We start from the raw sequence: 21,442 nt of genomic DNA, 5'->3' as shown, positions 1-21,442 counted from the left end.
CAATTTGAGTTAATTGCCGCAGCCAAAGCCATCCTGGGCAGAATGTTGCCATTTTGCTGTTGGCTGGCAGCAGCCATTGCTGTTGTGCTGTCGTCACTTCCGGTCTGGAATCCCCCTTCCTTCCTTTCTTCCTGGCCCTCAACCCCCCTCCCCCTCCAGACGACCCGACGACGCATTGTCTGTGACTGTTTAAAAGCGTTTAGTCGAAATTTATTTGTATAACATGCCAAAACCTGCAGACACTTTCATGAGGACGGGGAGAGAGTCGTGGCGAAATGTTGAATTATTAAATTAAGTACCTTCTTGGTTTATAGCGCCTCGCAAAAGTGCATCGAGTATAGGTGTTATCAACAAAGTTACAAAGTGTCTTAGATAATCAGGTTGGGCACAAGTTGTTCAACTAATCAGTAAGTACACGTTTTACGAGGGACAATATTAGCTAAAGGTTTTTTTTATAAGAAATATCACTGGAGGTCCTCATAAACAAAGGTGAAGTTCACAGTTTAATTCAAATACAAAATTCTTGCATATCTTTAGCTGTTTTTTCAGACGGTTTTTGCTCTGCTTTGTGTTCTGTGTATTTCCGCTTTGATAAAAATCTATCAAAACCACACTGGATTGCATAACATAAGCAATACTTAAATATAAATATTTAAAGATAACAAGAAAAACAAAATAAAACGCTATAGTCGGTGCCATCGACTATCAAACACCTCTTATTCAGCTAAGGGGGTACGAGGAAGATATAAGGTTTATAAAATATAAGTAATGCCAAGCGACTGTTCCTAAGGTTTTACACACACGGACAGACGGACATGCTAGTTTGGATTCTGTTCCATAATTACCATCGACTCTAGTATACCCTTTTACTCTACAAGTAGGGGGTATAAAAAGCATGAAATGTAGATCCCTTTGTTTAAATATAAAAGTTGTTATTTATTGTGTGTTATCTTGAGTATATAAGTCATATTATATGTGAATTGTAAACAAAGAAAACTATACACCACGTATCAGTTGACAAGAACTTTGCTTACATCATTCGCTAACTTGAACTCACTACGAAAGATTAACAAATTCCACCTTAAATATGTTTAATTTAGTTTAAATTAACGCGGAAAAAGAAATTTAATTATAATCGTTAAGTCAGTTTAGTTCGCATACATATGCTATTTTCTTATCACATTTTTCCACTCCCATTACCAGCTCCTCCCCCGTGAACTCTAGATAGACACAAAATCCATTCTCAAATTTCCGATTGGGCTGCTTTGCGGCCGCAAAATTTGTAAAGTTCATTGGATAGGCGTCTTGGTGCCAATAGAAATCGATCAGTGTTTTGTGATCGACGTCCTTCGGATCGGAAAGCCTTCCCCGATGACCGCCGCTCCAGAATATGGAATGTGTTTGGACGTGGGCCCGATATCGCATATAGTCGGAAATAAGTCTCATTTCCTGGGAACTGCGAACAGTCACCAGACGAGCCTGGGGATCAATCGTCTCACATCCGAAGTTCGCGTGCATCCAATCCATCTGATTAATTTACAGCGAATAACATAAGTTACTCTGCTGACCAGTTTCAAAATAAATATACAGGCATGCCCCATGCGCAATCTGTTGGAAATGTACTTTCATTTTCTAAAAATATGTCGAACATTTTTACAAGTGTCGCTTCAGGCATTACACCTAGAACAATTTGCGGAAACCAGAGGCATACGCGTGTATATTTTTATAAACTTAATTATATCAAAACTAATTTTACTTACTGTAACGGGAACGCTGAAAGCTCGATTCTTATAGACCATTCTGTAGTACTCATAGGAGGGCTAAAAATAAAAAAGTATAACAAATTGACTCATTTAATTTCTTACATACCTCCTTGTTGGATGAAAAGAAATAGCAGCGGTCACCAATCTTCACAAAGGGGTTTGAACAGAGAGCTAAGGCATTAAATATATTTAAATACAAATAAACAATATAAAAATTATTTTCAAACTCACGTTGCCAGCAGCTCTTGAATATATAAATGTATCCGGCCGTCAGGAGTAATATACCTGTAAGACCTACAAAGGATTTTCCCAATGCTGACATTTTCCACAGTAGCTCTCAGCTGACTGAAGCTCTATGTTTAACGTTTTCAAGTTTTATAGACCCTAGGTAAAATAAAACTTTCTGAGAAGAAACTTGAGACCACACATTTGGCGATAAACAGTGGCACACTCCCTTGATACACAATAAAAAATTACGGCTTTAATTTTGAGCCATTTTAATGAACCAGCATAGACTGTGTAAAATTTGTTTAGTCCTATGTTATACAATAGTATTTTGACTTCTTGTAAAGCTTATATTATATAAATCAATTTGGAATATTAAAATATTAAAAAGCTTAGTAGAGTCATTGAAAAACATGTGACACATGATTATAACGTTTACAAGTCTACCAAAATACCAAATAAATTTACAAATTAGTCAAATGAAGCGTCACAGGAACCAGCCTATGGCCAATATAACAATTATTTTTTCACCACTTCGACATCTATAATTTCTGGTAAGAGATTTATCTTATCCTCTGCATGTTGACTTGAGTTTCTGTTCGCTTTCCACCTGAGAAGAAATATAGAAAACCAGAGCCACAGTAAGACCCCCAAGACGAGTACATGAATCCAGGATTCCGTTTCCAGAAAGAGCCAGATTTGCTGTAGGGACAACTTGTACTCGCAGATATAGTAGTCGTCTTGCCCGTAGGACGGTCGCATGTACAGCGAGGAGTTGGCCAGTTGCAGGCTGAGAAAGTTTCCGGTTCCGTCGAACTCTTCCTCAGTGCCGGACAGCCAGTGGGTGAAGGTCAATGGCTCGTCCACCCCCTCCCAGGAATAGTGTATTTTGCTCTTAAAGTTGCTGCCCGATGTGGCGAAAGTGCTTCCGTCGGGAAACCCACGTGATAAGATATACTGCTCTAGGTTCCTGAGTTCCTTCGCAGTCTCCACGGATAGAAGCGTTGACATTTTTCCCCAGCAATCCCGCCGCGCGACGAACCAATCAAAGTAGTGCCCCGCCTTTGGGAAAAATGAAAAGATATAACGGACAAAATTAGTATCTTTAAATGTATCGACCCTGTTTTTAAAACCAATTCGTTTTGTTTTTGTGTTTCAAAATGCGTTTTTTTTGTAAGCAAGTTGTAAATGTATGCGATATTGCTTTGGAAGGATTCAGTTATGAATACAAACTTGAGACGCGCAGGATTCTCTAGAATCTGCATGCTTATTCCCACCTTTGAATACTTTTCAGTTTCCGAGATTACAGCGTTCATACAGCGTTCATGACTAGGTCATCTTGTCTAGTGATCCTTTTCAAGAATATATGTATATACATGATGGGGTCGGAAACGTTTTCTTATACTCTTTTTACTTTACGGGTAAGGCGTATAAAAATGGGCTTGTTGATTAAACCAAGCAGTACTATTTTCCGGAATTTTTTCACGCCATTAAATCCCATCGAAGGACATTATTTTCTTATCAAATTGACACTCAAAGATTTTTTTTTTGGATGTACTTACGATTACCGTTAAGTGGTTCACTCAATATCCAAATTCTTACTAGTACATAATTTTTAAAATATATTAATTCACTTCATATGTAAAGTTCACTTATACAGAAAGATTTCTGATTTTCAGGCAATTTTTGTTTCGATTGCAACTCACTGTCTTCTCATTGCCTATATAGTAATAACCGTCTCCGATTCGATCGAAAACAGTCTCACATCTGCACCCAGTCATCAGAAACAGGAAAAAATATAATTCCGATCGCATTTTGCGATGTTGGTTCCCTTGGACTGAAAGCAATACTGGTTTTGTGCCGCAAAACCGCCTACAAGCGACAGTAAGCTCCCTTATCATCGGCTATATATATATAGTAAGTATACTTACTAGGGCAATGTTCTTTACAGGCTGTATGTTATTTCCTGCGCAGTAGGGGAATTTTTTAAGTAACCTTCGATTTTAGTTCTTGGCACTATCAAAACAAAATTTTTTTTTTGTGAGGATTTGAAAATTCAACACTTATCAGTTAAAGTGTATGTAAGCCAATTTATTAAACTATACCTTCGGTCGACGCATCAATTCGCTTATCGCTATATAGCAATGAACACTCATTGATTGATATAACAATCTTTAGTTTTTTCATTTTATTTGTAAAAAGTCAGATGCGTATCCGACATTTGATTGCGTGGAGATTTGAAAACATATAGTAACATTTTACTTTAGATATTTTAAGGATTTAATTAAGTAATGATGTTTTTTAATGGAGGATTTATGTCTACCGCTATTTATATTGGGAAAATTATTAGTTTTTGTGAGTGTACAATTTTATACAAAAAAATTTATAATAAATGTAATTTTTGGGAATTGCACCTGATTTGTTCACTCACTTTTTTCTATATTTTAGAAGAAAAAAAGGGAATTCGAGATTTGATTTTTGTCTTACTCCCGGTTTAGGCTAGGTACATTTGTAGGCATACGAAATAATATTTGCCAATCAGTGGATAACAGAACGGGCATCTGTACCGTTCAGGGTCTGTTCGCATATATCGACAGCTCGAGTATAGCAGGACTCACTGCTCATTACGAGTTCTCCACCTCGAAGAGTAAGAATTAGGCAATTTCGACCCATTTGGGGGGTTGGCTCGTCCACCGCCCAATTTGAGTAGTTCAAAGGCCGGGCCCTTCCAAAGTAGTTCCAATAGAAGCGATTATCTCCAGGCCAGCGATGGCCGGCACTCCAGAACTGGGTTCCATTCGGGTAGCCCATCTCGTAAAGGTGCTGGGCCAGAAACCGCATCTCCTCCTCACTATCCAGGCAAACCCGAGAGGTTCGCTTGTCCTGGTAGCAGAAGTTGTGGAATGATGTGTGCTACCAACCAAAGAAAGAAAGGTTTATAAGTAAAAAACTTTTTTAGAGATGCATATAATAATTTAATTGAAAATGTTGCATTTTAGGTTAATTTTTTACCGCTTAAGAATGGTAACCCAGATCTTCTATGTTTTAGGCTTTACCTATAAATATTACTAGTAATATTCTATTAACTTGTATTTGTTTATAATTTTTTTGCCCACAATTGTGCTTGTAGGGCATCTTCCAGTCGCTTCGGACTGTTAAGACTTAACCTAAAGCGACTTTTCTCGCGTACTCTCAATATCAACCAAAACATTTTTAATGTCCGTTGGGTTTTTCTGCTGATATGGGACTTAAATGAATCATAAATGATTGGCAAACAACCGATGTTTATGAACAAAATGTGGTTAAGTTCAAATTGAGCGGTTAAAAATGATAAAACATAATACAAACAAGAAAGGAAGTTAACTTCTGCAAGCCGAAGTTTGTATACCCTTGCAGTTATAAATATTAAACTTAATTCGAAATTCTTAAAAATACAAAAAATGAAATTCCCAAGAGTATACGATAATATGGCAAAAGACACCGAAGCTATAAATGGTTGCAAATTATTTTCACACTAATTTTTCGATCGTTCCTATGGCAGGTATATGATACAGTCGTCCGATTTTGATAAAATTAAATTCGAAATTCAAATCTAATTAAACTAGAAAGGAATTTAACTTCGGCAAGCCGAAGTTTGTATACCCTTGCAGCTATAATTATTAAATTTGAAAGTACAAAAAATGATATTTCCAATATTATTAGATAATTGTATGTCAAAAAACACCGAAGCTATAATTTGGTTCATGTTATTTTCCCACCAATTTTCCGATCGATTTTGATAAAATTTTTATATGTTAAAAAACACCAAAGAAATAATTAAAAAAAAACTTTTTTCCGATTATTCCTATGGGAGCTATAAGATAGTTGTCCGATTCGGCTGGTTCTGACTTATATACTACCTGCAAAAGAAATAATATTTTTGGGAAAGTTTCAGCCCGATAGCCTTAAAACTGAGACACTAGTTGTGCGTAGAAACGGACGGACAGACGGACGTGGCTAGATCGACTCGTCTAGTGAAGCTGATCAAGAATATATACACATTATGAGGTCGGAAACGTCGTTGCAAACTTCTGACTGAATCCATAATACCCTCTGCAAGGGTATAGAAACTTTTAAAATATTTCGTTTATCTGCATTTTATTAGACACTAGCTGTGAAACGATTTAATTCTGACCTCATCCCTGTATGATAGCAATCTATTGACTCACCAGTGGTTCTTCATCGGCAACAAAGTAGCAGTAGTTTTCCCTGACCCTCTCATAGGGAATCCTGCACCGCATTCCATCGGCAGATTGAGCCAGGAAAAGGAGCCATAGGCATAACGCCAGGAAATTGTGGAGTAGAATGCGGGGGTCTTTCTTCCGCGTCGGGCGATTCGGCATTGTGCTGAAATAAAACTGCCGGCAGTTCGCATCAGGGCGTTATCGCTGTGCCTTATCGCCATGAGCGGGGTGCTATCGGCAAAGCCCTTGTTTTGGCTTTTTTACTGATAAGGCCGTTGCTGAACTAGTTCAAGATCACGCCAAATGAAAGCTTTACATTTTGCTCGTTTTTATTTATTTAAGTTGGTGCTAAATTTAATTTGAATTTAGTAAATTCGTTTTTATTTTATGGTTTACTTGTTTATTATAGTCCTTGACTCGAGCCTTCAATAAATGTTAGAGTTATAGAATCTTCGAGGTAGGCCCGTTCCAGTTTCAGAAGTTTAAGTGTACTTTGTAAAACCTATTTTCGACTTCGGAACCAAAAAATATCTGATTTAAAAAAAAAAAGAATTTTCAAATCAATTTTTGCATTGCATTCTAGTTACATATGTATATTTAATTTTAACTGATAGGGGGTTTTAGCCCTTAAATCATCCTGATATTCTCGCTAAGAAGGCCCGTAAAAAAGTGTACAAAGCCGATAAGTTAGAATGGACAAGCTTAATGAGTTTCTTTATTATACGTCTAGTTGATTTTATAATGTCTATGGGTATTCCCACGACATCCATATAATCGAGTAAATCCTCTTTGCAACTCAGTTTGGAGTCCACATCGAACTTATTTCACGCAACTTTTCCCTCCCCAAGTTTTAGACCCACTGTTATAATTTATTTTCCCCTGATCAGACTGTTATATCGGAATTTGATTCTCTTCCAACTTTTCGTGTGGATATGTACGTATGCCACGCCTGCTTGCATTCAACCGCCGCCAGGGGGCGTTCTGTCCCTTTTGGCATTTTTCTTTGCTCTGCTCATTCGCCAGAGAAGACCATCGAGCGAAAGAGCATAGGGCTGCAACATCATACTGCCGGCTCGAACATGTTCACTCTAGTTGTAATGTTCAATTCTAGTTGTAAACACAATTCCTGAGCGCCTTTTATTAAAAAAAAATAAAAAACATTTTTTAAATTTTTTTTGCGTAAGGGTAAAAATACAAAAATTGGATCTCAATCTTGAAGGTATTAAATTGATTAATTATTCGGCATCAAAATCAAATTTTTAAGAACCACCTAACTGAACATTGATATTTATGTAAAAAGATATTTATTCATGTTGCGGAAGATTACTCTTAAGCCATTTATACAAAATATATGAAAATCGCAATTTATTTTTAAATCTTCTGGGGCTGTTTTTGAAGGCTTGCCCTTTGTACAATTGATTTAAAAATTGTCTTAAAGTTAAGATACAACGTTTTCTAACAGTGGCAGAGGATCGGCAGAGAAGAAAGGAGAGGGGAGCAGAGCAGCGTGTTGCGCGAACTTGTTGTTCGAGTTCGACGTCGACAAGTTCGAGGCAACCTGGTTGTCAAACTGTTTGGACAAATAAGTTCGACGGGCAATTTTGTATATCTATTGCCTTCATAAGTTTTTTTGACTTCGCGAAGAAAAGAAGAAATGCTTGCTCCGTAGTAAAAAAAACTGTGAAAGTGTGACAGAAAATCGTGGAAATCGGTGTAGAAAATACAAGTGCGTGAATTAAGAGACTATGTATTGTTTATAGAAGCGAAATATATAAGATTTTAGCGCTTTAACAATGTTTTTGGCGTTTTTTGGTGCTAAAACGACGCCGTCGCACTCGCACTCGCACTAGCTCTCTCTCTCGCGGCGTCCCTGTCTCTCTCCCAATTTACGATTTTCCCTTGTGCTGGTCGTTCGTTAAGATTGTTTACGAATTGCAGTGTGTGATAAAAGTGCGAAAAACTGTCGAAAAGTATACAAAATAAAATGGAATCTGTGAATAAATGCGGCAAAAATGCAGACAAAACAAATATTATAATGAAGTTGAGCCGGAAAATGTGGTTGCTTTCTCTGCTGACGCTGGCAGCGCTGCAACTGCGCCCTGGCAGCGAAGTTGCGGCTCATCTGAATGTTTTCCTAAATCCCGTGGAAGTAATGCGTTTATTAGGTGAGTTTTTTCTATATTTTTTTTTTTTTTAATTTTTTTGTCGCGCCCATTTGTTATTGATTTCTTTCCTTTAAACTCTCCCATTCTCTCTTTCTCGCTCTCTTTCTGAAAAGTAAACAACAATTAAGCAACTTGTGTCAACCAATTAAAGACAATTTTAAGTTTTCATTCATTTTGATAGTGAAAAAGCGCACTTCCCTTTAAAAATTTTGTTTATTTGCCTTGCTTTGGCTTAATTTAGATGCCCTCGCTCTATCACCTCTCTCTTTCTCTCTCTCTTGCGCATGCCGCAGGTGTTGTTAAACAGTAAAACAAATAAACAAACCGCCCGCAACAACAAAATCAACAACCAACTTTCGTTTGCTTCGTTAGGAAATTTTACGCTTCGTATAAAAACAAAAAAGAAGAAGAAAAATAAGAAGAGGAAGCAGCAGACACGCCAAAATATATAAAGACAACAACAAAGTCTGAAAATCTACATGCTGCATTCAATTTATCTCCCTTGGTGGAGAATATTTTTGAATATTTCTTGGAACTGAAATTCCTTAGCAACCCAAAACCAAAAAAAAGCGCAAAGTGAGCTTGCGGAGGATAAGATAACGGGAGAGGGGAGAGGGAGCAAGAGCAGGAAAGAGAGGAACATGCAAACGAGATGACAACGCAAAGGCGACAACAACAAAGCCACCCAAAAAAAAAACAACAACGAAAACGTGACTGCGAGAAGGAGCTGAGAAAAGAACAAGAAGAAGAGCAGTGGGCGCGGGTGGTGGTGGGCGGGGCATCAGCTGTGAGGGGTGGCGGAATGCACAGTGGGGTGCATTTCACATATTCTTAGAAGCACACCGTCTCAACGAAAGTTTCAAATTCTGTGAGAGTCGAAGCGAAACATTTGTATCTTTTAAAGAAATTTCCTGTTAGCTCCACTGTTTTTAAGAGTTACTAGGTTACATTTGCATATACTATACCTTACAGCCCCGTAAATATAAAGAACACCAAAAGTTTACTTGTGGTATTCGATTACCCTTCAGTTATTTGTCGTTTTAAAAAATGTGAAAAAAGGTATTGGCTCAAATGCCAAAACTTTAAGTTCAAGTTTTCAAAGGAAAAATGTTAAATAACTATGGAAGAATACTTAGAATTATATGAAAACTTTACAATATAGCTATTATAATACTGAATTTTCTAACAGTAGATAGATATGTATATTATATACCTTATAACATTCACCGAAAGATGTAGTCAAAGAAAACTAACTAACTTGCTTAACTGTTACATTAATTCAACACATTGAGTTTCGATTTGGAGTCGATTAAATGAGGGTTAAAGTAATACATTTCCAAGTGTTACATTAAAATTAGTTGGTTTAAAATCCACAAATCCAAATTCCAGACTGTTTAGTACAGATATGAAACTGTAAAGTATAGACTTTATATTATTTGGTCTGAAATCTATTCTTCAATACCAATACTGCTTCTGGTATATATAATTTTGGTACAAGCGGTACTAAATCTTAACTTTCTGTTTTTTTTTGGAAGTAGTTTTTCAAACCTAACTTGGTTTTTTAAAAATTCTTTAATGTTGAACCTTGAAGTTTAAAATTGAACAGTTCAAAGGGGATCATCCCACTGTGTGTGCACTTTCTTACCCCCTTTGAAGGGCTTTCTGCATTTTTGGCAGTATTTTCCATGACAAGTCTGCCCACTTGCGATGCTGTTCCAGCAGCACCAGATTTTGGCATGCAACGCGCCTTGTTAAATCGAAGTTTTCTTTATCTTTTTCTAACCATGTGTGGGAGCCGTTTCGCTGACGACGATGACGATGCGCATAATTTTGCGTTTGCATTTCGGATTCGGGATTTCGGGGGCGTGAAATCAAGTATGCAGAATATTCTGGGGGCTGTGGGCCGCACTTTGCCAGCAAAGCGCTGCAAATTGTAGATACATATAGCTGTGGGGTAATTAAGACAAAGTCGAAAAGTTGCGCAGACTTGCGTAGGATAAATGCATATAGACGGGCCATAAAGAAATGCGCAAATGCTTTGTACTCCTCACTCCGTGGGCCATAAATCAATTAAGCTGCATAATTTGCATTTGATTTGTGTGCGCAAAAAGGGGTTTTTGGACTGGGGGGCGGGGTTTCTGCGTGGTCTTTAGCCAAAGTTGGCGGCTTAAATGAATTTCATTTGCATTTACGCGTAATTTATAGCTCGCCGATGATCGCACGCGGTTAGTTCCCTTATTTTTTATCATCTCGACAGGGGTCCCGGCAAAGTTCAATGCTAAAAAGTTTTGAGTCATAAAGTTCCTGGCATCTGACAGTCATATGAAATACGATCCAGCCAGCATGGGTTGGGCCCATGCTCGATCGAATCATCATATATGATATGATCATACGTTTTCCAACTTTATTCCCATTTCGATTCCAATCATATGCCTCAGAAATAAACCATCACAGCGAAGAGGAGCACCCCGAAAAAAGTTTAACGACTTTTTTTGCTGCTGTGACACGCGCTACATTTTAAATAGCCAAAAGTGCATTATTTAAATTTAATTTTATTGCCTTCCCCCTGCTACAGTTCTCGTATTTTTCCCTCTTTCAGTACTTTTTATGGCATTTTATAGACGATTTGGAATTTTTCCAGCTTTTTATGGTGACCATTTTGGGGTGCTTTGATTTAATTTTACTGTTTCTTGCCTGCTAATGAAGCTGCAATTAAAACTGAAATGGTTAAAAGAACCGGGATTATGGAGGCTTTGCCAATGGCTTTGGCACGATTTTCACACTTTCGAAGCGGAGAATGTGCTAAGATGGCCACGCCCCCTCGCGAATGATCGATTGGTAGCCGCTTTGGGCCATAAATTAGCCGCTATGATGTTGAAGATACAAAGATACTGTCGAGAATATTGGGGGAAAACGCTAAGTTGGATGTGTTAAATTTACCACCAACTGTGCTAAATGAATTGAGAGCTCGAGGGCCTTTTGTTTGGGCCAATTTAAATATTTTCATATTTGCCTAGGCATCTGGAAACATGTATTGATGGCTTTTGTTATTTGAAGTGAGCCGCGGCTAAGCGGCTTACACAGCAAACAAGCTGCCGAGGTGCAAGAGTATCTCGAAGATACACACGACGCGCTACTGTGGCAACTTTTAGCACCTAACCGAAGCTAAAGCTGTTGAATCTGTCGGATGGCCGTAACAAGCCTGGCATGTATCTCGTTTACTTTGTTTTTTTGTTGTTTTCTTTTTATATTTTTGTATCTCGTGTTTTGTTTTTCCCCCGGCCTAGTAGAGACATTTGTGCGCTTCTCCGGTTTATGGCTTGTTCTTGGCTGCCTTTCCAAGATCTCAGCAGCCGATAATTGTAAGCGAACAGGAGGCCGTTTCATCTGGTCGTGCTAAAAGCCTTCCGAGAATCGCCACCGATCCACCCAGACTTCGTTCCCCCCCACTATATACCCCTACTAACGGTTTGGCTTTGGCTGGCAACTTGCTACTTGGATATGATCAGCAGGCATGATTTATATTTTAATTGGTGTTTGGCAATTTATTGTCCAGTTTCGCCGTTCGTTGGGTTCGCCAGTCACACATAATGAAGTGGCCATTAGCTAATGAAGCTGTCCCCTCTTCGAAAGCAAAAAATGGGTAAAAATAGAGAGGGTGGGGAAAGTTTATGGACCTGATCGTGCCAGTTTTTGCTATACGATGTGCTAGCGTTAACAGCTCACCTGACAGATCGTAAAAAGTGCTATCCGAAGGAGTTGACACAGCTGTCGCGTCCGCAGATCTTATCTGTTCAATTAGTGATCGCGAAAGGGGGACAATAAACTGTGTTGGCCGGAGAGATCTTGATCTTAACACATCTTAACTTTGAAAATGTCTTTAAAATTTTATATGACAATAAATTAGCACTTGAATGCATCATTCATGAGTTTAAGATATCCGATTCCCATAGTAAAATAATATTCAAGTGGACCTAATCGATTTTAGCTTTTAAAGCCTTCTGTGTCTAATCTAACGTAATATAATATCTTTCTGAAGCCTTCAGAAAATGGATTTAGCCAATATTACTTCTAAAGTCATTTTCAACCAGCTCCCAATCAGATCCTCACCTGATTTCTATCGGCTAGCGTGGATAACTGATCATCTCCGGCTTCATTAAATCCATTATCTATTTTGGCCACAGTTTATCACGTTGTTCTGTGATCATTTCCGCACTAGCTTTCTGTGGGTCCACGATCAGCGGAGATATTTATCTGTTCGTACGTGACTTATGAGCCAGTCCCAAAAGTTTGTCGTGCCCGGGCATTTGGGATCAATATTTCGATTTTATTTTCAATCTATTTCTAAATGCGATCAGAGATCGTGCGGCCTCGTAGGGCTATCGATTTCGAATTGATGGGCACTTGGCAGGTCATAAAGTCTCCCCAAAACCAAACAAGATCTCTCTCCTCTCCGATTTCATTACGATTTTTTGATAGCAGAAGAGTTTCGAATTACCCGGGGCTACGTGTTTGACATTGGAAACTGCAGTTTGATTAGGCGTGGTAACAGGCAGGGCCAAATTGGGAGGCTCAGTCAGGGTCATTTGCATACATAGTTTATGGGTTCATGTGTCTGTCTGGTGACTGTAAACCGTCATAAACTTGACTAAGCCCGGGCTTAAAGCCATTTCCCATTACCATTTCCAAACTATCGACAAAAAACGGCATTTAAACAAATGAAAATCGCATAAACCGATTGCAGGCAATAAAAGCGACTGCAATACTTCCCCGGCAAATAATAAACGAATGGGGCCCGTGGAGTGGAGTGGGTCCCGATTCTCGTCAAAGGCTTACTGAGGGGCTGGCTCCTCCGAACGCTACTGTGCTGCGGTTATCACTGGGAACTGACAACTCTGATAACCCCGCCGGGGGCTGCCAGATGGAGAGCAGCGATGGGGCAGTGGGGCGTATGTCAATAATAAATATCAGCCATTGTTTGCCCGGCTAGTGCTCCCCGTACAATATATATGGGTATACACATGCAAGCCGAATATGCATGCATAGTATGGCAAAAAAGGAATAATCATATTTACTTTAAACAACAGAAAGCGCTATCAATGAAGCCCGATTTCTGTTTTTGCAGAGAGAGAAAAGTATAGAGAAAACTATCCCTAAAACAAGGGAAAGTTTGGGGTCGAAAAATAATGCATATCTTTATTATTATATTTAATGCAATCTGAAGTTTTTTCTTTTAAATTAATAATAAAACTTTAACCCCTCTTTTTTTCTCAATCGTTATTTAATACTTTTTCTCTCTGTGCAGAGTTGTCGCAGCCATCGAGTTTATTTCCATGTCACTGTGACATGTGGGCGCTGCGAAATGGGGCGTGGCTGCTTTGGGCAACTGCAAAGATGCAAAGATGCAGATGCAGTGCGTGCATCTGCTCTTTTGTTGTCGCTGCTGCACTGTGTGTTTATTGAGTTGTTCGGTGTTTATTTGGGTTATGCGCTGTGGGAGTTTTCCGTTGCAGAAAGCTACATGGAAAGTATTGAAGGGATGGCGAATAATACCCATCGGAGTGGGCGTTGGAGGGGAATTTCTTTGTAAAAAAAAAAAACAGGCAGTTGGCTTGTATCGTGGCATCAGCAGCATCATCTAGATGCATCGCTAACTAGGCATACTACGGCAATGCAATCCGTGAGATGAATGTGCTGCTAACACGATTTTGCTGACATTCCCACAATGGGAAAATTCGTGATACGCTCTGAAGTATATTAGTATAGATGGCATTGCTAACTGGCAGATAGTGTGGCACTGCAAGACACGAATCTCCGGGGATTTTATCTGATTCATGTGTCTTCAAGTTGTTACAGAAAATGTATAAATATTTTAGAGTTTGCGGATTGAAAAATAAACAAATCATATAAATAGTAATAGAGCTAACTGTTTCCTTAACTTAGTTTTTTGTATATAAAAAGGAGTTTGAACTTTTGTATCTCTCTGTATCTCTTTATCTCTTTTGGACCTTTTTTCCTTATAGATACTTTCGTAATTTTTTGTCTTTACAAAAGGTTTTAGCTTGCCCAGCTGCAGCCACTCGAAGCTCAATTATCTTCACACACCATCGCTCTTGACCCCCATCATTTATATATATATTTTTAGGAGGCTGTCTCCTCTTCTCTCACAACTCAACACTGAAAAGACAACAGAAAACTGACAAAAAATGAATAACGATTAAGGTTAATTACTATTGATTCTGGATATTACAATAAGCCGGCCGGTCAAAGCCGTTTGTTTTTTTGTCAGTTGGCCAAAATTGTTTGGAAAACGTCAACTCTGGAAATTTAAATGATTAATTTGGGCTTATTTTCGGTGGGCCCCCCAACCAAAAAAAAAGGGAAAATCTACGCGTTAACTGTGCCAAATCGCTTGAGTTGGCAGAGATTTTGCCCTAAAGAGATGGCTAATTTTGCTGGCACAAATTTGTTACAATCAAAAGCCGAAAACGAGAAACGAGAACGATGAGCCCGCGGCTGCAAAAAAGGCCAACCAAGCAGGAAAAAATAAAATAATAGGCAAAACAAAAGGAGCAGCATCATTTATCATAACGACGTGAGGCAACTAAGAAACGATTCACACAAAGATACGGATGCGAGTGGGGGGAGACTTTTCCAGGGGGGGTTTTGCCGGCTGGAGACGGAGACATGGCTCAAAAACATGTTAAATGTTGACATGTGGTGGGCGTCCGTTTTGGGGGTGGTGCCCCAAGAGCTTGTAAGCGAGATTGTTGTGCGTGATAAGCCAAGGGGATGGGGTGGACGGGGGGGCCTTTGAAGGCGGTTCCCGGCAGGCGCCGATCATTTGTTTTATTTATTTTTCGATTTGGCCACAAACTGCACAAAAGACCCGGAGCAGATTTCAAGCCAATGCAGCCAAAGTGACATATTAGCCATTAGATGGGGGGGAAACCGAAACCGAAGCCCGGAATATTGGATGGGGTGGCTGCAGAGTCTGCAAAAGGTTCAATGCGGTTACGGTGCAGATGGAGTCGCTGTGCCATCATTTATCATCTATTGCAATTTCGTTTGCCTGGGAGGATTGGACAAGATAAAAGATGCCAGGAGAAGATGCCCAAAGACCCCGGCAGAGGGTTGTCCATGTGCCCCACGTACCAGTCTGTTTGCTTAAGCAAAATTACTTGTAGTCACAGCCTGAGCCTGGGATATTTGTCAAATGGAGATAATGGCCAACGAAGCCAAGAAGTTGACGAAGGAATACGACAGTAAATCGAAGGTGTTGCTGTGCCACTAGTTTTCATAAATTACCCATCACTTAAGGTCCATTTATAAACATCAGGGATCTATCTTCGATTTGGCCCCAATTTATCTTTCGAAAGACCTAGTTTAGGAGTTTATAAATAATGTATGGGTTGCTGGTTTATATTATAGATCCAAAAACAATCTACCAACTTTAGAAAATTGACCAAAATCGAATAGTTAAGAGCATTTTCTTAAATTTCTTATGATGGGATCGTTAACCCCAAGTGGTAAATTTGCAAAACAAATATTTCCAGCCTTTGCCCTTTAGAAAAACCACATTCAGATGACTTCCCACACCCATTCACCACTCCCTGCCCAAAACAAAAAAAACAGTCCAAGTTATGAGATGGCCACTACCAAACCGCTGACCCCAAGGAGTGACCTCAGCGAAAACTCTAATTTTTTTGCTGGTCTTTGTTTCGGTTTGGGAAAAATCAGCATAGGAAATCGGCACAGCGGAAAGCACTTCACGAATTGCAACGCTAATTACATGAAAATGGAAACCAAACCGAACCGTAGACTTTTTCTCCGTTTTTTTTATTTTAATTTTTTTTTTATTTTGGTGTACGAGTGTCTCCGGCCAGTCGTTTCGGCAGTTCTATGTAGGATGCCCCTCCGCTCCTTGGAAGCGGTGTAACAATGGTCACGACTGTGACTCTGAGCAGTAGCAAGCTATTAAAAAGTTGCAAAAAATACTCGCAACGACAGCATCATGACTGCACGCTCCGAAAAATTCGACATACGATATGGGAGACTCGCGACGCCGCCACCACTACCATCACATCTTTTTCCAGGTTCTCATAGCAGGCACGCCCACACGGAGAAAAAATATCAAAGATCTATTAGTAGAAATTCATATCATAGAACTTCCAATTGAAATATGCTAATAAAATATAATATATTACTACTTTAATTGTAATTATATATTTTTATATTTCTTTTATAAACATTTCACATTGTGATTTTCTCTCTGTGCATTGGAAAAGCCAGCCAGTTATGAACATGGCGGATAATACGAGCACAAAAAGGTTAAAAAAGTTCAAGAGCCGACCCGCGTTGGGCACATGCAAGTGACATTTGCTCGTGACATAAGGTAGACGACAACGAATCCACTTCAAGACGCGGCCCTCGACAATCCCAACGTATCCCGTCCCATTGCAACCCATCCTATCCCATCCCATCCCAGATCCCCAGCCCCCGCCCCATGCATTCACCTTATAAAAATGCAATAGAGCGGCAACTTTCACATGAACCTGTGAACTCTGGGCCCGAGTGACGACTCTTGGCCGGGACATCTTGCTGGCCTCGGTGAAAAGGGTCAATGGAAGCGTGTGTCTGAGGCTGAAAAGCAGCCTGCCTGGAGGGAAATTGCTATAGAGACAGGACGCGTTGCATTTGATTAAGTCATGGGCGCTATTTTTAAAATGCTGCCGAGGAATTTGTCGTAGCCGCCGCAACTCAGCAACAGCAACGTGCAACATGTTGCACATAGCCGAGGATGTTGGCAGGGCCCATTGGGGAGCCAAGTCTGCAGGGCTTAAGTATAAATGCACTGGGGAAAATAAGTACAACTTGTAGTATACCAAACTATCTGGAAAAGTAAAGATAACTTTGGTTAAAAACATTTTAATTTTGGTTTTGGGTTGCTATCTTGGGTTAGTTCCTAACTTATCTAAAGGTTATGTAAGCTAGGAAACTGCTTTTATTTTTATTAAAATTGTATATTAGTGGCATAGCTTTATTTTTACAAGTGCAGTATATACCCGCATGTCTGACACAATTTATATGCCACCCAGTTGAGCCATTTGCCGGGTCTGCCTCCGCCATCGCCATCGACCATACCTATATCTAGTGGTACGTCTAGGGCGATGTCTGGAGCTCTGTCTACCTACAAGCTCGCTGATTTTTATTGTTATTGCCAGTTGTCAAAGGAAGTGCGCGTGGCATGGCTTTCCTCCTCTCTCGGGTGTACCAGGGATTTTCGTAAATTATTTCTCGGGCCCCACTTTTTGCCAGTTTTATTTGGGGGAAAGTTGAATGCACTGAAAGTGCACCCAAAAGTGGCAGCAGAAAATTGGGCAGCGAGTGCGCGTCATTGTTGATCAATTTGGCTTACTTAAATTTCGATTTGTGTGGTCCAGGAAAATCTTGTTAGGACGAACCATTAAAGCTGTACAAAAAACTACCTGCCTGCATCATTATCATTAGCATAAGACGTCATAACAAAACCAAATGAGTTGGCAATCGCGGCCAGACATCTCTGAAAAAAGAGGGAAAAACAAGAATAAATAAAAACACAGCCGAAGATGCTTCATTAACTCGAAGAATCGGCCTGGGTCAAACCGCAATCGGGCAGACAGGCAATCGAAGTAAAGGGAACAAAACCCAGACATGGCTCATTCTGTTTGTCTTTGCCCTGTGTTCTTGTTTTGCCAACCTCAGATCACCGCTCTTCCATTGCCGTTTCTCCCTAAATCCAGTTCGTGCTGTTGTTCTACATAGATTCCCGGTAGATACAGCTACAGATACAGATACAGATACAAGTGATGATAAACTCGAAAATAGTTTCCAAGGAATTCCCTAAACTCGAGCGCTCGCCCGTGTTTATTTATATAAAATGTTGCCGGCGACTGTCTGTGGATCGGGTTAAGCAAACAAGCCTCTAGAAAAACTCATTGCACTGAGTGCATACGGAAAGATTTACATACAAAGTAGAGGATGAGTTTGTTTTATCAACTAGCATGAGAAAAGTTCTCGAGGAGGATATGGAAAGTGCACGTGCTTAGTTTATTTGCGAGTAAATGCTACATGTAATGGTCAACAATGATGAAGAAGGATGCGATCTGCTTTGGATCTTTCAGTACACTTCGTTTTAAAGATATCAAATTTTACTATCCATCTGTAGATCTTCCTTGAACTTTATTTACCTAACTAATTGCTGATTTTTTTTTGATTTTTTCCAGGTGTTTCTGCCGAGGTTTACTACGTTCGCGAAGGCCACATAAACAACTACGCTCTGAATTTTATTGTACCGGTTCCGGCGAACGTCAAGGACATAAGTTTCACCTGGCAATCGCTGGCGGGTCGAGGACTTCCCTATAGCATCAATGTGGTTAGCTCCGATCAGGAAGTGCTGCCACGACCGGCGATCAATGTTTCGCACAGCGGGGAAATCCCCACCAGCATCCAGACCTGGTCTATCGCCCTCAAGTGCAGCGGTCTGAAGGCAGCGGAGGTGGATGTGACTGTCAGTCTGGAAGTGGTGCTAAACCGATCGCTTAACAATGTAACTCACCTGGTATTCCGACGAAAGAAGATTTGCCTTGTCAGTGATAGTGCCGAGGATCTGTCGGAGGATATGGATGATCCCCAGCTGCTGGAGACCGTGATGCTGCCCCCCACCGGACTGATCACCCTAGTGGTTGGTGTTTCTGTGGCCATGGGATCCGTGTGCCTGCTCTTGATGATTGCTTACTGTGTCAAGGGAGCGGCGAACAAAAGACAGCATCATCAGCATGGCGGTCAACCCATGAGGACATCGAGTTTTCAGAGACTTAATACCCACCCGCCTTGCCAGTCCTCCATGGGATCGGCGGCATACATGACACCCTCGATTATAGCCCCGATTCATGGCTCCTCCTTGCCCCGCAAAGTTCCCGTCTCCGTGGAGCAGCAACATCCGGAGGAGTTGCATCGCCGCATTTCTGAGCTGACTGTAGAGCGCTGCAGGGTGCGTCTTTCGAGTCTTCTGCAGGAGGGAACTTTTGGACGAGTTTATCGCGGTACTTACAACGACAATCAGGATGTTCTGGTTAAAACGGTGGCCCAGCATGCCAGCCAGATGCAGGTTCTCCTCCTACTCCAGGAGGGAATGCTGCTCTATGGCGCCTCTCATCCCGGAATTCTTTCCGTTCTTGGCGTTTCTATCGAGGATCACACCACACCATTTGTCCTGTATCCCGCTCTGAATAATACCCGCAATCTTAAGCTATTCCTACTGGACCCAGCTTGTGCCCGCACGGTGACGACCATACAGATTGTAATGATGGCCTCGCAACTCTCCATGGCCCTGGACCATCTGCATAGCCACGGTGTGGTGCATAAGGATATTGCCACAAGGAACTGTGTGTAAGTATACATAATCATGTATTTTACAAATATTCATTTAAGTTTTAGCTTATTAAATCGCATATTTTTAATAATAATATAATATTTACCAATCTAACCAATTGTCTTCATTTTTCCCTTCCAGTATTGACGATCAGCTGCGTGTGAAGCTGTCTGACAGTTCGCTGTCTCGGGATCTCTTCCCCTCAGACTACAACTGTCTGGGGGACAGCGAAAATAGGCCTGTTAAATGGATGTCCCTGGAGGCACTTCAACACAAACAGTTCTCCGAGGCCAGCGACTCGTGGGCCTTTGGGGTTCTGATGTGGGAGCTGTGTACTTCCGCCAAACAACCTTATGCCGAGGTGGATCCATTCGAGATGGAACATTACCTCAAGGATGGGTATCGACTGGCCCAACCCTTCAACTGCCCCGATGAGCTGTGAGTATTCGAATTGATGGAGATCTTAACCGATTGTTTTACTAATTCAATGGTATTTCTTTTATCTTCTCATTAAAGGTTTACGATTATGGCCTATTGTTGGGCTCTTTTACCTGGCGAGCGGCCTACCTTTGCCCAGCTGCAATCTTGTCTCTCCGAATTCTATTCACAAATCACGCGCTATGTCTAGGACATCAAGAGTATCAACGTCATCCATGAGGGGATCGGCTCTTTTGAAGGGTCTCCGAGATTTAACCTTAGTTAAATAAAGTCCTGTAGCTTACTTTACTTTGTTATAACGAGATTTGCCAAATCGAATGTTTAGCCTAGACCTGGCCCATCATCTGTACATATAGTTAACATATTCAAAACTCTTTAAGTACTTATCCTTAAGCTTATTCTACGATAAACTTGACTCTTACCACTTAGATGAAATAGTTCAGTTTGCACACTCCTCTCTCTAATCCATCAAAAATAGCTAAAACGAAAGCCGAATCAAATATAGTGATATTTATAAATAGTATTAGATTTACCTCTAAGATTACACATACATATTTATGATGCATATAGTACATGTTGTATGTTTAGCATTTTTGACAATTTACCGTTTATATGAGAGACTAAAACAAGATATACAAATATATACACACATATATACACTCATCTATATATGCCAAAACAATTCCAGAAATTACCAATTTGTTTTTATCCGATTTTATGGTTTCGTCGTTAAGGTTTTATCACCGTTTTCCGAAGGGTTTCGTTTCCGGCACAAGTCACGCCCTCGTCCCCGAACCTTAAGGTCGGGACTTAGGCTGTCCTCCACACTTTTCTGGTGAAAATCGCCCAGGCAAATGGAGGAAATTTACGGCTTTCCTACTCGAGAGCACCTAAGGAAAAGGGGCCCGGTAACAAAGTTACGTTCACGCACACAAATTAGCCATAAATTTTAATTTTACATGACAATGTTTTTTGGGCTCAAGTGAGGTGTGGGAGTGGGATAAACTGAAAAGAATTTTCCCAGAGACCCTGGAAGATGAATCAATTTTTTTACTCGATGGTTTTGTCCTTGGCAGCGTAGATGAGCTCGGAAATATATATCCTGGTGCTGGGAAAAAAAGTGTGGCCCACAAAACAGCATGTGCTACACATGTCCTGCGTCCTTCGGCCATTGTGTTTGTGCTCGTGGGCGGGCGTCCTTACACTTTGAAAGCC

The 21,442-nt window shown here is 40.3% G+C and overlaps 3 protein-coding genes across 4 annotated transcripts; 1 reads left to right on the top strand and 2 right to left on the bottom strand.

The window, feature by feature from the left end:
- Positions 1-1,074: 1,074 nt before the first annotated feature.
- On the bottom strand, positions 1,075-2,078 carry LOC108021579 (uncharacterized). 2 transcript variants are annotated; one of them, XM_065864939.2, is made up of 3 exons: positions 1,995-2,068; positions 1,761-1,934; positions 1,075-1,527 (listed from the first exon to the last, which is right to left on the bottom strand). In XM_065864939.2, the coding sequence occupies exons 2-3, from the start codon at positions 1,797-1,799 to the stop codon at positions 1,144-1,146; spliced, it is 423 nt and encodes a 140-aa protein (XP_065721011.2). In that variant the 5' UTR covers positions 1,800-1,934; positions 1,995-2,068; the 3' UTR covers positions 1,075-1,143. The 2 variants fall into 2 exon arrangements, 1 of the variants encoding a protein (XP_065721011.2); XR_011604314.1 differs by having other exon boundaries at positions 1,384-1,680; positions 1,995-2,078.
- A 2,069-nt stretch (positions 2,079-4,147) lies between these two features.
- LOC136116455 (uncharacterized) lies at positions 4,148-6,394 on the bottom strand. The gene is made up of 2 exons (XM_065864934.2): positions 6,197-6,394; positions 4,148-4,901 (listed from the first exon to the last, which is right to left on the bottom strand). The coding sequence occupies exons 1-2, from the start codon at positions 6,368-6,370 to the stop codon at positions 4,527-4,529; spliced, it is 549 nt and encodes a 182-aa protein (XP_065721006.1). The 5' UTR covers positions 6,371-6,394; the 3' UTR covers positions 4,148-4,526.
- A 1,435-nt stretch (positions 6,395-7,829) lies between these two features.
- Positions 7,830-20,918, top strand: dnt (tyrosine-protein kinase Dnt). Its single transcript, XM_017069710.4, has 4 exons — positions 7,830-8,376; positions 18,642-19,806; positions 19,931-20,227; positions 20,306-20,918. Exons 1-4 carry the CDS (start codon positions 8,196-8,198, stop codon positions 20,415-20,417), a joined length of 1,755 nt encoding a protein of 584 aa, XP_016925199.3. The 5' UTR covers positions 7,830-8,195; the 3' UTR covers positions 20,418-20,918.
- The last annotated feature ends 524 nt before the right edge of the window (positions 20,919-21,442 follow it).

This window comes from Drosophila suzukii, chromosome 2L (assembly GCF_043229965.1).
Source record: "Drosophila suzukii chromosome 2L, CBGP_Dsuzu_IsoJpt1.0, whole genome shotgun sequence".
NCBI lineage: Eukaryota > Metazoa > Arthropoda > Insecta > Diptera > Drosophilidae > Drosophila > Drosophila suzukii.
The sequence above is the reverse complement of the archived record's forward strand: the minus strand, read 5'-3'. Positions and strand labels throughout refer to the sequence as shown.

Coding starts and splice junctions, on each gene's coding strand:
- LOC108021579 (XM_065864939.2), bottom strand. CDS start 1,799: ATGGTCTATAAGAATCGAGCTTTCAGCGTTCCCGTTACA. Junction 1,528..1,760: donor CTTTCAGCGTTCCCGTTACA/GTAAGTAAAATT, acceptor TAAATTAATCAG/ATGGATTGGATGCACGCGAA.
- LOC136116455 (XM_065864934.2), bottom strand. CDS start 6,370: ATGCCGAATCGCCCGACGCGGAAGAAAGACCCCCGCATTCTACTCCAC. Junction 4,902..6,196: donor TTGCCGATGAAGAACCACTG/GTGAGTCAATAG, acceptor TTTGGTTGGTAG/CACACATCATTCCACAACTT.
- dnt (XM_017069710.4), top strand. CDS start 8,196: ATGGAATCTGTGAATAAATGCGGCAAAAATGCAGACAAAACAAATATT. Junction 8,377..18,641: donor GGAAGTAATGCGTTTATTAG/GTGAGTTTTTTC, acceptor GATTTTTTCCAG/GTGTTTCTGCCGAGGTTTAC. Junction 20,228..20,305: donor TTCAACTGCCCCGATGAGCT/GTGAGTATTCGA, acceptor TTCTCATTAAAG/GTTTACGATTATGGCCTATT.